General features: G+C 37.6%; 1 protein-coding gene across 1 annotated transcript in view; it reads left to right on the forward strand.

Moving 5' to 3' along the window:
* LOC149255392 (uncharacterized) overlaps window positions 1-15757 on the forward strand; it is a 225397-nt gene that overhangs the window by 141261 nt on the left and 68379 nt on the right. The window contains exon 6 of the mRNA XM_089455023.1: window positions 12916-13109. Within this exon, the coding sequence (XP_089311149.1) occupies window positions 12916-13109 (194 nt within the window). The remainder of the gene's footprint in view (window positions 1-12915; window positions 13110-15757) is intronic.

Raw genomic sequence — 15757 nt, forward strand, 5'->3', positions numbered from 1 at the left:
TTCCATCGAACTTGTTACAAATCAGAAATTGGGTCTGCTGAAAGGATTTCTTGCTGTTGATGATTGGTTGCATGCACATTTTTTGTTGGAGCGTCTTTCTCCTCTTAATCCAGTTGCACATAAACCAATTTGTGATGGTTTGTTCAGGGTTATAGAAAGGACAATTTCTTCAAGCTATGCCATCGTGAGGCCATCACTTTTAGTAAATTTTGGTTCTTCTAATCGATCTGTTGATAATGCCACAATTGGAGATGGAATGGTAAAATATATGGGTCAAGGATCTTCTTTTATTGAATTGCCTAGAGAACTTCCCAATCATGCTCAAGAAACCCCATTTGCAGTTCAACAAGCACCCAAAAAGTCCTATGCTTCAATTCTTAAAAGAAATGCAACACAACCCACTGTTACACTTAAGAAACCTCCTCTTGTAAGGTCGATGAGATCCGATCTGTCACTACAGATGCTACACGATTCAAACAAAGAATGTGGTTCGTTAGCAACACGACTATTGACGAGGTTCCTCAGGTCACAGATAGCTCTTAGAACAATGTTTACCCTAGCGGGTGTTGTGAGGCCCCTCATTCGGATGCTCCAACGACCTTGTTAGTTGAAAAACGTTGTTTTTCCCTAGACAAGTTGCCCATAACCATCTAGGCCAAGGCCGTGGCACATTAAATTTTACTAGAGGGGGGTGTGGAGGCATTGATGGGGCTCTTCCGTTTGTCCTCCGTGCAGAAAGACTGGGATGTCACGATGGTCCTGTTGTCACACAGATCGTCACGACAACGCTCAGATCGGGGGCTGTCACTCTGATCCCCGATCTCTCCTTTTAAGCCTGTCTCCCGCGGCTAAGGGGGGCAGACCCTGTAGGAAAATGGATGACCAACTATGAACCGGTTGGGTTGGGAGACACGAAAGGAAACCAGCACTAAATAGATTTTATTAATTTAATGGACCAGTGCCTTATGGGTTTGATGTTTAAACGATTACTTACTAGATGTTGCAGAAATGTAAACCGTGTACAGCAATCATTTATCATCAAATAACTTGAACGATGCAAGATATCCAGTAAATTCACAATGTTTTAACGATGATCTAACAATTTCAAAACTTCGAAAGATAAAGCTCGATACACAACCACGTAATTTTGAACATTAACCAGATATCATATTCATGATCATTCAAGCATGTTAAATCACATAAAAATGATAACCATTAGTTTCACATCAAAATTTTAGCCTCAGCAGAAAAGATAAAACGTGATAAATCCCCGAGCCAAGACTGAATCTGGCAAAATATTTCCAAAATATTTTTATGCTTTTCAGGTAAAATAAATCTAAAGACTAAAAAAAAAAAAAAAACTTTAAATCAAAAATCTAAATACTAAAATCTAAACTAAAGGAAAGGAAACTCTTTATGCCTTTTAAAGTTTTATAATTTTTTATGATTTTTTTTAAAATTTTAAAATGAAACAAAACTTACCATCTAACAAGAAATCGATTTTGATATCTTTTATAAAGATTCAAAAATAAAAGTAAAACTAAAATCTAAATCTAAATTTAAAACTAAAATCTATTAAAATAAAATGGAGCTTTTTATGGAATTTTTTATTTATTTAAATCTAACTTTAAACAAAAGTCTAAAAAATGCACTTTAAAATTTTTTTAACTTTTTTATTTTTTATTTTTGGATCCTCGAACTTAGCCTTTGGAAAAATCACCTAGGACCTAGGACTTAGGACTTATGAGGGGATTAAAACATTTTCTAACCCTCAAGACACTTTACATCATGGCTTTTACAATTTTACATCTCAAGGGGGAAAACCCATTTGACATAGACCCTCATAGACCACCCAGTTCTGTGACCAAAAATAATCTAGCAGATTAACACACTAGGATTCCTCTAAGATTCTAATGACAAAATTCATTCCGGCTTTGGGGTTAGGCTGAAGGAAAACTTTGCCAATCATGGATCGGTGAGACAAAAAACCTTCCGGAACGTAGATTATCACTAGAAAATTAGGTCCACCTAGGCAATTTACATACATGACTCAACTCTGCTAAGATTATTTACAATTCACACATGTAGACTGGGTTTACAACATAAATTGATCAAGTTGACGATGACTGTCGAATGGCACGGACACGTCAATCAAGCGCTATCCCTTTTGCGAAGAAAAGGGGGTGTACTGCTGGGAAGTTGACACGTAGTGGTCAACATCTGGCTCCACTTGGGGACACGTTGCTGCACTGTAGGAACGTGAGAATCCAGAATCTGCATCCACGCAACACACAACAAAACATAAGTAGCGTCCATCCAAAAATCATCCTATAACGTTAAGCACAGGAAAGATATAAGCTCTTCATTTATTAACTATCTAGTAACATGAAAAGTAAATCTAATCCTAAAACAGAAATGAAAATGCTGAAAAAACAAGGAGTAAGGTTAGAAATACAGGGGATGCCCCATGGCATCAGATGTGTTCAATATAGTGTATACTGAGCATTTGCCTGCTTTCAGGCAAATCTGTCGGCTGCTTGTCGGATGTGCCATGTCCAATTCTGCATATGGTCGAAATTTTTCCTATCCGAAAATCAAGCTGCTCGCGGCCGTCTGATGCATCAAATCTTTTTCTCATTTTCTTCCTCTTACGATTTTTCTTCCCGGTAGGCTGTATTATTGATGACGTGGAATTTTTTGCTTCAAAGCTATCAGATGAAGTATGTAAGATATGCGTGACATGTCTTTCTTCATCCTGCATATGATCTTTATCGTTTTTAATTTTATCTGGATCACCTTCAATTAACCACCTTTCAATCGAACCAATGACCTCCTCATAATAAGATGGAGCTTGTTGCAGCAAATGAGAAGACTCCTGATCTATTGATGTTTCCTGGTTTCTTTCATCCTTAATCCGTTGTTGAAATTTATGTACGTGTATTGTAATGGCATTTATCTGGCTAGAGTGTTCAACTTTCATAGCATTGATTTCCTTGGCATGATCTTCTTCCATGGTCATAACTTTTTCTGAAGGCATATCTGATTAGCTTCCATATCTTTTATTACTTTATCGTCTTTTCCCTTTATGGTCATTAAGCAATGCTGCATAGAGTTTATCTCTTCCTTATGATTTGTTTGCATGGTTGTCATATTTTCCTCTAAGCCTAATAACTTGCTTTGCATAAAACTAATTTATGTGTCATGATTAGTCTTCATGAACTCAATTTCCTTAGTATGCTGATTTTGCATGATCTCTATCTCCCTATTACGCTTTTCCAGGTGGGTGCATAAAATTCTCACATCATTGGTGTAATTAGTTTGATTGATCTCCATATTTTTTACCAGTAGCATTAGTGATCGATTCTAAGTAATCAAATGAATTCTGAGGCTTTTCAGTGAACCATTCATGAGCATCACCCCCCAAGGTTAAAATGAAAAGAGTCATTTTAACATCTTCATGATCGAAATTAGGAGACCTTGCGTATTTAGCCATCCATATACTAAAGTCTCTTAGATGCGAATTTGCACTAATAGCATTATCTCCCTGAAAGCTAGGCAATTTATCTATCCCAACTGATGGAAGAGCATTGGGATACCTTGGAATATTAGAAAAATTGCAAGGGGCATACATATCCATGATGCTGTGCCTAACTTGACTATTAAAAAGCAAATGGATATCAGAGAGGGCTTCTTGTCCAAGGTTAACAAGAAGTGTACGAGAAGAGAGTTTGTGTAATCGTACCCTGAGGACCTTTTAAGGATCAGGAGTAGGATTGCACAGATTGCTTGGATGTCTTCTAGTATACACTCTTGAAGATAATATATGAAGTGGAGTCGCCACCTGAACAAGAAGTGACACACGAAAAAGCTCGAAATGAAAGAACCAAGGACATAAAAACTCTATCCCCGGCAATGGCGCCAAAAAATGTTGTCGCATAGATCGTCACGACAGCGCTCAGATCTGGGGCTATCACCCTGATCCCCGATCTCTCCGTTTAAGTCCCTCATAGACCATCTAGTTCTGTGACCACATATAATCTAGCAGATTAACGCACTAGGATTCCTCTAAGAGTCTAATGACAAAATTCATTCCGGCTTTGGGGTTAGGCTGAAGAAAAACTTTGCCGATCATGGATTGGTGAGACAAAAAACCTTCCGGAACGTAGATTATCACTAGAAAATTAGGTCCACCTTGGCAATTTACATACATGACTCAACTCTGCTAAGATTATTTACAATTCACACGTGCAGACTGGGTTTACAACATAAATTGATCAAGTTGACGATGACTGTCGAATGGCACGGACACGTCAATCAAGCGCTATCCCTTTTGCGAAAAAAAGGGGGTGTACTGCTGGGAAGTTGACACGTAGTGGTCAACAGGTCCTTGCTGGGTTTTTGTTCCAGTTGGTAGGCTACAAATACGGCCTTGTTTTTTTCATCAAAATAGATGCTCAGAACCACAGAGTTGCAAAAGGAGGCGGTCAGAGATATGGTCTCCACCTTCTGGCGTGACATGAGGTTGCTATTGTCGGACGAGGCTGACGAGTACAGTGCTGAGAGTCTGGTTCTAGCTGTCAGGGAAGCCGACGAAGAGCACGAGGTCATATCACTTTGTGCTGATGTACTAGCTGTAATGCCAAACCCAATAAATTTGGAGCATGGGTTTAAGAAATTATCGTAGGAAAGCATAGGATAGAGGAAAACAACCTTACGAATTTTTATCATTACTACTAGTCATAAACATAATAAGACAAAATTCTAATAATAAAGTTTCTTTATAAAAGTTATTAAAGTTACTTTATAAACTTATAAAGTTACTTTATAATAATTTTATAGGGTTGCTTGTTAAGAATTAATTAATTAATTTGTATATAATAAATAAAATCAATTATAAATAATAGTAATATATATATATATATATATATATATATATATATACACGAATTTCTTCACTTCGCGTTTTATCATCCTTTTTTCTTTCCCTTTTTTCTATTTCCCTTTTTTTTGCTTATATATATATATATATATATATATATATATATATATATATATATAAAACCCCAGGTAGATAAATAAAATAAAACCCCAGGTAAATAAATGGATCGGAAAATCCTTTTAAGATTCACCAGGGCTTTCAAAATTTTGAACCAACTGCTCCAGATTGTCTGAATGAAACCCTGAAATATTTCTCAAAACCTGTACCTGCAACCTGCAATGGCAAAGAAAAGAAAACCCAAAAATAATATGTGCAAGAGACGAAACTGAAAACCCTAACTAAATAATTACAATATTCACAAACTGCAGGCTCTAAAATAGCCAAATTTCTCATTATGCCACATAAATATTTTCAGAATTTTAATTTAATGTGAGATACTTCAGAAAAACCCTTCATGCATTCATTCATAAAAAAATTTCAAATGATAGCCCGGGATCAAGAACTGGCTGGGCTCTTTCAGAAAACACAACCCAGGAGTTTGCTGGTTCAACTGATAACTTCCCCTAACTCCCGGTAAACTCAAAACTAAGATTTCCTGCACAGCTTAAAATCAACCATTAACATAGAGGGAGAAAACAATAGTGGACTCTAGATCAAATGGAGATACCTGCCATTATATTTCAGAAATCTAAACTATCATTCAAACCCCAGAGATTAGACAAGATACCTGTGCCTAATTCAATCTTCATCAAGCTATTATCAATGGCTGAAATTAAAATTATGCAGAAAAATAAATCATCTTACAGCTTTTCCAGAAGAGTAACACCAGCAAGATTTTCAACCCCAAAGTCTTTCTTTATTGGACCAGAAAAAGGTTTACAAGAGGGCTTTCTTCAGCACAAGACTCACAGATCGAATCTGATTTCAAATGACCCCTAGCACCCTATTTAAAGGAAAAATTCCCAATGGCTAGTTTGAGTGATCCATGTCAAACTAATCTTGACCGTTGATGAGGATCAAGATTTCTTTTAATCTCATTCGTCAAATTTTTAAATGCATTTTAATATATAAAAGAATTAAAATTCTGCATTTATTTACTAAAAAAATTGACTTATTATTATTTTATTATTTTTTAAATTTTATTTTATTATTATTATTATTATTATTATTTTAACTTTTTAATTTTTTAATTTTATTATTATACATTTTTTTTTATTATTCATATCTTTTATTTTTTATTTTTTGGATCCTCGAACTTAGCCTTTGGAAAAATTACCTAAGACCTAGGACTTAAGCCTCAAGACACTTTACATTATGACTTTTACAATTTTACATCTCAAGGGGGAAAACCCATTTGACATAGACCCTCATAGACCACCCAATTCTGCGACCAAATATAATCTAGCAGATCAACGTACTAGGATTCCCCTAAGATTTTAACGACAAAATTCATTCCGGCTTTGGGGTTAGGCTGAAGGAAAACTCTGTCGATCATGGATCGGTGAGACAAAAAACCTTCCGGAACGTAGATTATCACTAAAAAATTAGGTCCACCTGGGCAATTTACATACATGACTCATATCTGCTAAGATTATTTACAATTTACACATGCAGATTGGGTTTACAACATAACATGATCAGGTCGACGATGACTATCGAATGGCACAGACATGTCGATTAAGCGCTATCCCTTTTGCGAAAAAAGGGGGTGTACTGCTATAGGTAGTTGACACGTAGTGCTCAACAGAGAGTATTAGTTTTTGTAGCCTCAGATGTGTTCTAGCCACGAAATTTTGTGGAGAGGCTAGAATATAGGAGATCTCCAAAACCCAGAAACCGTTTTTGGAAATTTCGCTTAGAAATGACTTAATTAGATTATTAACTAGTTTTTAAATATTTCCTAAGTATAAACTTAGGGAATATGGTTAATTAATTAGAATTAATTAAATCAAGGCGTGAATGATCTAGAAACTCACACATATCGACTTCAAGTTAATCCTAGCCATCGATTAAGTTTAGTGTTGGCCGTTGGAGTCTCAACAGAGGATAGAAGAAGTTGTCGATGGGCACTTGGAGAATACACTGGAGCAGTTCGATTTCAGGAGCAGATCAATTTCCCAAGTAGTAATAGTCAGTTTCTGGAGAAAGAGGCAGTGAGTTAGGGGCATAGACAATGATTCAGAAGAAAGATTTCCCAGACCAGAGAGGCAGCAACAAGTGAGTTGAATTATCCCAGAGAGGCAGCATTGAGGGGCAGCGCAGTTGCTTCAGTCAGGCTGTTCGGTTTCGAGAGAAGAAAATTCATTCTCAGTTCCAAAGGCTGGGAAGGAATCCCAGAGGGTCGAAGAGACGATTTTCTCAACATCTAGAGGCAGAACGACTTCATAAGAGCCCAGTTCAAAGCAAGTCGTTCAACCAACTACAGAGAGAAGCGCAAAGGCTGATGCAGAGCTCCAGGAGGCCGAGTTTTGATAGGGAAAGTCGAGCTAGAGATTGCTTGTGGGAGAAGGGTAATTCCCTTCAGTATTTTGCTTAGATTTTCTTGTTGTTTGGATTGCCAATTGGGCTTCCATAGATGCACTTAGATTTCGATACTGGATAATAAAATAAAACCCTCACTGCTACACCGGTTTTCCCAAGTTGGGTTTTTCCGAGAACATTGGTCCAAAAATAACTGTGTAATTTATGTGCGCTAGCATTTCTTCCAACGTTTATTCTTCCGCAGTTTTATTTGTGTAGGTTGCAGTGCGAGTTATTTAGTATTTGTTGTAGGAAACAATAAATAAATTGTTAATTAAAAATAACAATTAGGTGAATAATTTCTTGTTGCTGCAATAGGATTTAGGATTCCGAATTTTCACATGGGCTTTCCTCACCATAGCTACCCTTGCCCCATGGCATGTGGCTTGGAGCCTTCCCTTCATCCTCACTTCAGTCCACCATTATTTCACATGACTCTTGCCATTTGAAGGATGTACCTTGGACTTGTCATTCCCCTGGAGGTTAAATAGAGTAGAGAGTTGGGAATAGAAGAGAGAGCTTAAACAAAGAGAGTTGGGAATAGGTGACAACCCCTTTCTCTGAGTGTTGCGCCTTAAAGAACACACCTTGTGGGGTTGAAGACTTTTCATATATTAATCTAGGTGTGCATCTTAGGTGACAACAAGACTGACACCTATAATAAAAGTCTCATTGATAAAGTGATGTAATATTGACGCATTTGATATAATAATTAGCATAATGTTTATTTATTAGGTGTTTGGGAGTTGCATAATGCACTCCTCTTCTCCTACATTGTAATGTGGCTTTGCATCATCTAATGAATAAGTGAATTCACTCTCTCTTGATTACATCTATTTTTGTCCATGCTTGGCTATTTTTTAATTTTTTTTAAACTTTGTAAAAAATCATTGTGATTTGTTTCTCTTCTCAATAAGCTTGGAAAAATAGTAATAAATAATAATAATAATAATCTATTTTTAAGGTCACATCCAACCTATACCTCCTCACAACGATCTGAATATTAAAGTCCACAGAGATATACATATTCTACCATGCTTTGGATTTGAACTTTTTGACCTCTTATGAGGAAACACAGGCACACACAAATCTCTCTCTCTCTATGGGAAGGTGTTGAGGATGGAAGCCACCTTTTGGGGAATTAGGGGTGTCCAACCTTTGCACAATCTTGGTGATAACATCCAACTTGTGGGTAGATCATTCTTCCATCCAACATTGGCGCTGGACTTGACCTAGGCTCAGCCTAGTCGTGAAATATATGTATATGTGTGTGTGTGTGTGTGTGTGTGACATGTTTATGGAAAATATATGATGTTTTAACATGTTTTCAAAAAGTTATAACAAATTCATTTAATTAACTTTTTCAAACTTAATTGCAAATTTTGCTTTTGTTCAATGTTGTTTATTTATTTATTTCGAATTTCATTATTGTGTTGCCAAGTTTGAGCACAAAAGGAATCTAGGTGATTTAGGGCTCAACTCTTTATTTGGCAAATATTTGACATGACAATATAGTTTTATGTTTTGTCAAAACAAAGACACATGCAGTTGTATGTATCTGTGTGTATCTTCAATTTTGTTGATGTCTATACTAGTCTAAAAAGGTTGAAATTTTCAATGAAAATCAATATGATATTCAGATATTTCTTTTCTTTGTTACTTTCTGAAAATTGGAATAAAGGATGAAGTTGGTGACATAAAACTTGGTTTCTTTGGCTTATGCCTTGTGATCTCCATGCTACCCCAAAGTTACTTTGCTTACTATCTATGTCAGGCTTCCTTTGTCATTGCAAGGCTAGACTTATGTATATTGAATAAAGCTTTTGTTCTCTAAAAATTATTATTTTATTATAATGAAAGTTCCTTACCTCCTCTATAGAAAGGAAGGACTTCCACATTTGTAATCATGATTGGATAGAAGAGTATTCGTTTCCTAAGAGATTAATGTAAATCTTCTTGGTGCCGTTGGGGTTTCAGGCTTATCCTGTGATGTATGTTTCAATCTAGTAGGTCTTTCTTGTTGAAGAATCAAGGGCAATTATGTGTAGTGTGATTCTTCTTGACTTGATAACAATTTCGGGAGTCTGTTTACTTTTTGTTGTTAGCTTAATGTTCTTCTTCTTCTTATTAATGCATGTGTGTGTACTTCACCAACTGCTACCAAAAACATAAGAACAAGAACACAAGATGTTGGCTCTTTGCCAAGGCCAAAACCTCTCTTCTCTTGCGAGTAAAACCCTTTCGGAAGTTTCTCTTATTGAAGCTTCTTATTGATCAATGCCAAACCCTAGACCCCTGAATAGAATGCCCTCCAAGCACAAGTCAAGTCCTTCGTCCTTTCTGCACTTTGTTCCCCGACAGTTAGTCTTCCTTCTTTTGACACTTTGCTTCTTGACACTTCGTCCTTCTTCCGACAACTGATATTAGTCTTTGTTAGGTATCTTCTATAAGAGATATTCCTCTTTATTCCTTGGTAGATTCCTTTACATATGAAGAGTACTTTATCCTTCCTCCAACTGAGCCCCTTCTTGAGATGTAGATGCAGGTTTGATATGACAACAGAGTATCATTGTTTCTTCACATATGTGAGGGGATCCCTTCAAGATTCTTGTGTGGAGGTCCTCTTTTCTTATTCGCTTGAGTGTGCTTCCTTTTTGCTTGAGTGAGAGGCCTTATAGGCCTACTCTGCTAGCCCAACTATGTGTGACTGTGGTGGAGGGCTGCTAAGACAACAGAGATACCCTCTTTATCTTCGCACGTGTGACTGCGGCTTTCCCTAGAAACAGTCCTCTTGAGCTTGGTTGTGTACCCTTCTTCTTCACTGCACTTGGAGACCCTTTCATCGTCCTTCTTTACACTTTTCTCGGCTTCCTACCTTTGTTGATTTCAGAGGTGATTGCTTGACATTATAGTGGAGTGGACAATCTCTATATATAAAGGATTGTCCCTTTTTTTAGGCCGACTAGAAGGCCGATTGAAGACTATTTGTAGGCCGACTTGCTATCTTTGCTTCAGATGGCTTCTTTGGTGGTGTCTTTGCTTTGGAGGAGACTTGACTTTGCTTGGAGGGATATTCTTTGACTCTTATACATACATTTACATGGTGTAACATGCCCTTAAGGTCTTCAATATTTTCTTTTGACTATTTGACTCACCTATAACACTTTAAACATGTGCTAGACCTATTTCAATGAGCAAGAAACTCATTGACATATATTATAAAATAACATTTCTTTTCTCGAGTAAAATACAAATATCAAAAGTACATTTATGAAGACTGAACCTAGTTACATTTCCTTCAACATTTCTTTCTTGGTTGCGTTTGCAACACTTTTAAGGGTTTAACTTGTAACGTATTCAGGACCACCACAAGGTTTATTAAGATCGATTCACTGAGGGACAACAATCACGTGAAAGGGGGTGTTATAGACACATGTTTTCACATCCTCTTTGTTGGTGTGGAGTAGTCATTGAGCTTCTTTGATAGGCAAACCCTCAAGGGGGTCCCCTTAGTAAATGCTTGGCTTATTTCGCATTACAGTGGATCCTTGGGTTGAGGGAATCTCATTGAGAAATCCCCCTTAGTGGGTTCTTGACCTTGTAGTTTACCTTGATTGGTCGGGAAGCTACCTATCTCTTCCATACTAGTTTCTTGTCCCTTGTCTATTATTCCAAACAACTGATCTAAGCAGGGTCATGCTTCTTGATATCCTCTCATCTTAACATTCCCTTGGCCTTGTCTCCCTTGAGTGGTTCCATTGGTCTTCACATCCCTCCATCACCCCTAAATCCCTTTATTTATTAAAAGCCCAATTCATTCACTGGGGCTACTTTTGATATCACCTTGTTCCATATTGTTTATGCTCCAGTGAGTCTTAGGGATTCCACCTCAAAGCCGGAGGAGAGCCAACCTAAAGAGGCAAGGTAGGTTGTGGAGGTGACAGTGGATGACCTATCCAGGTTCCACTCAGAGTATATGATGTGATTTGGAGTTTTTGTCATTGAGTGGCAACAAGACTACCAAGATGTGAAGGAGGTGAGTTCAATGAACATGCTAGGTTCTATGTCAATTGTGGAAGACTATTCAGCCAACATTGGCTCTAATTCCATTTTCGAGTCAATGGTCGGACAAAAGAGTAACAATATAAATGTACTTCATCAACCTTGCTGGATACAGTTCACTTCTAGGCATTATTTTGAAAATCTTATCCTATGGACAACAGAGATCTTGCTTTTCCAAAGCTCTCGTCTTTTTGTAGTTTGAACTAGCATATAAACTAACCATTATGGGGGGCATTAGAGATAGTTGTCATATTTAGAAGATAATTGTCACTAGACATATTTAGGACTTACATCTATAATAAAAGTCTCATGGATAAAATGGTGTAGTAATGAGGCATTTGATATAATAATTAGTATAATGTTTAAATATTAGGTGTTTGGGAGTTATATAATGTACTCCTCTTCTCCTACATTGTAATGTGACATTGCATCATCTAATGAATAAGTGAATCCACTCTCTCTTGATTACATCTATTTTTGTCCATGCTTGGCTATTTATTTATTTATTTTTAAAGTTTGTAAAAAATCATTATGATTTGTTTCTCTTTTCACTAAGCTTGAAAAAAATAGTAACAAATAATAATAATAATAATCTATTTTGAAGGTCACAGCCAAGCTAGACACCAGATTGGTGTATGAGACCCCCTTGTTTGTGGGACAAGGGACCCACCTCCTCGCAACGATTTGCCTATTAAAGTCTACAAAGGTGTACATCCTCTACCCCCCTTTGGATTTGAACTTGTAACCTCTTATGGGGAAGCACATGTTCTTAACCATTAGGCCCACTCAATTAATAAAGAAACGCACAGGCACGCTCAAATCTCTCTCTGTCTATGGGGAGGGGTTGAGAGTGGAAGCCACCTTTGGCGGAATTAGGGGTGTCCAAGCTTCACACAATCCTGGTGATAGCATCTAACTGGTGGGTAGATCATTATTCCATTCAAAATTGGGGCTGGCCATGACTCAGGCTCAGCCTAATTGTGAAATCTATCTATCTATCTATATGTATGTATGTATGACATCTTTGTGGAAAATATGTGATGTTTTAACATGTTTTCCAAAAGCTATAACAAATTCACTTAATTAACATTTGCAAACTTAATGGCAAATTTTACTCTTGTTGTGTTGCTTATTTATTTATTTCGAATTTCATTGTTGTGCTGCCAAGTTTGAGCACAAAAAGGATCTAGGTGATTTAGGGCTCTGCTCTTTGTTTGGAAAATATTTCATATGACAATATAGTTTGTTGTTTTGTAGGAACGAAGACACATGAAGTATGCATATATCTGTGTATATCTTCAATTTTGTTGATGTCCGTACTAGTCTAAAACAGTTGAAATTTTCAGTGGAAATCAATATGATATTCAGATATTTCTTTTCGTTGTCACTTTCAGAAAATTGGAAGCAAGCATGAAGTCGGTGCTATAAAGCTTGGTTTCGGTGGCTTCAGCCTTGTCATCTCTATGCTACCCCCAAAGTTACTTCGCTTGCTATCTATTTTGGGTTTCCGTTCTGACCGCAAGGCTGGACTAAGGGATATTGAAGAAAGCCTTTGCAGTGGTGGGCTTCGATCTTCTGCTTCTGGCATGTAGGTTACTCTGATTTATCTATGTCATTTGTTTGAGAAGTGTGAGTATAAAAAACATGCTGCTTAGACGATAACCTGTTTCTATCTATAAATGTAGAAAATGTGGCAAGAACTGCAACGGGTCATATTCTGATATTTGAGGCACTAAAATGATTATCACTGAAAGATCTAGCAATGCAGAAAACAATTTTTATATGCCTCATATTTTCTTGCATTAATATTGTCTACTAGTTGCAGGAGGTATTCAAAATGGTTGGTCATCAGCTTGGAAATTGGTTTAGGCAAATGATATATTTACAGAAAAGAGTGCACAGTGGATTAACACTGATCAAACAGAATACTTGCATCAACCCCATAGGAGATAACGTTGCACAGATAAATAACAGCCATTGTATTGCAAATATTGAGTATAATATATATGGCATGCCCAAGGTTGATAGGCTCCCATTTCTTTTCAATACATTTATCTGTCGAGTAGCTTGTTCATAGTTCTTTATTAAATGAGTTTCTCACTAATGATACCACGTTAACAAAAATAGACATAGTAATGACAGTAGAATAACGTACTTGAACACCACAACATTATGGCAGTGTTAATCCTGAGAGGTGCCAGTAGAAGATCAGTCAATAGATATTCCTTTAGTCCAGCAACAGCAGGGGCAGCACGGAGGACAAGCAGGAGGACAGACACTTGGAACTAACACAGTGACCAGTGCCAATATTTCCTCAGAAGAAGGAAATCCAAGTAGTTCTCAACAGGTGGAATGACAGGAATAGGAGAGTGATTTGATCGAGCCTCCCAGCACCAGTGGCAGAACCAGTAGAGAAATAGGACAGACATTGAGGGACACAGGAGTTTGTCAGAGCTCCTAGAACTGAGAAAAGGCAGCGTAGACAGCCTGACAGGTACCAAGCCTTGGTAGCATAGGTTGAAGAACCCTTTAGCTTTCAAGAAGCCGTACGTCACCAAGTATGGGTGGATGCCATGATAGAAGAGTATAGTTCCTTTCATGATGAATGATGCCTGGGAAGTGGTACCTAGGCCAAAGGATAGATCAGTTGTAGGATCGAGATGGATCTACAAGATCAAGTATGCTGTAGATGGCAGTATAGAGAAGTATAAGGCTAGGTTCGCAGCAAGGGGGTACACAAAAGAAAGGAATGGACTATGAAGAGACCTTTGCTCCGGTAGCCATATATACCTCTATCAGTTTCGTTATATCCCTAGCAGCGCAAATGGGATGGGAGATTCACTAGATGGATGTCAAGACAACATTCTTGAATGGGGTGATAGAAGAAGAGGTGTATATAGAACAACCCGAAGGCTTTGAAACTCATGAGAAGAGAACTCATGTATGCAGGTTAAAGAAAGCTTTGTTTGGGCTCAAGCAAGCACCCAGAGCATGGTATGGTTGGATTGATAGTTACTTGCAGCAGTTGGGATTTGTCAAGAGTGATGCTGATCCCAATCTCTATCATTTAATGGTGGAAAATGAGCCACTTATTCTGGTACTATATGTGTGACTTGTTTCGAACAGGGTCATCTAGGCTCATAAAGGACTGCAAGAAGAATCTTGAAGCAAAATTCGACATGAAGGATATGGGTTTGATGCATTATTTTCTAGGGTTGGAAGTATGGCAAAATGATGGGGAGATCTTCCTTGGACAAGGAAGATATGTTACAGAGGTTTTGAAGAGATTCAGAATGTAGAATTGTTGGCCCATGGCTACGCCCATGATCACCAACTGGAAGAAAATAGATGCATCGGGAGACAAGGAGGCGGACCCCATCTTGTATAGACAACTCATTGGGTCGCGCATGTATCTGGTGAACACTAGGCCAAACATTTTCTTTGCTGTCAACACCCTTAGTCAGTTCACGGTGGAACCGGAAAGGGTGCATTGGGCAAAAACTATCCACACTCTTAGATATGTGCGTGGAATAGTCGAATATGGGTTGAAATACACCCGAGAAGATGACGTCAGATTGAATGGATTCACAGATGCAGATTGGATAGGTAGTTCAGTAGACTAGAAAAGTACCTCTGGGTATTGCTTCAATGTTGGATCAGGAATGATCTCGTGGTGCTGCAGGAAGAAGAAGTCAGTAGCTTTAAGCTGAACAAAAGCATAATATATGGTGGCCAACACAACTACGTGCAAAGCTATACGGCTTAGAAAACTGCCTATGAGTTTGTTCAGGGAAAGAATAAAGGTGACCCTGTGATAATCAGAGTTTTATTAAAGTCTCTGAGAATCCAGTATTTCATGATCGGTCGAAACACATTGATATTAGATGTCACTTTATCAGAGATTGTGTTTAGCGTGGGGCAGTACAATTGTAGTATGTCTCCAAAGGAAATCAGGGAGCAAACATACTCACAAAAGCTCTAAAAAGAACTAAGTTCATCCAGTTTAGGGAGTAGATGGGTATCGTAGAGAATCTGTTTCAGTAGCAGAAACAGATGGTTTCTCAGTCGTAGTACAGATGCAGTGTTGGCAGTGGCAGAGTCATTGTGATTGTACTTGTGCTAGTATTTTTGCTTGCATTTATTTTCCGCGGTATTTTAATTGTGAAGGTTGCAGTAAAATTTATTTTGATATTTGCCGTAGAAACACTATGAATAACTTATTTATGTAATAAGTAG

The sequence above is a fragment of the Pinus tabuliformis genome, chromosome 7, assembly GCF_031772625.1.
Source record: "Pinus tabuliformis cultivar Carrire ecotype Pingquan chromosome 7, CPIR1, whole genome shotgun sequence".
Lineage (NCBI taxonomy): Eukaryota > Viridiplantae > Streptophyta > Pinopsida > Pinales > Pinaceae > Pinus > Pinus tabuliformis.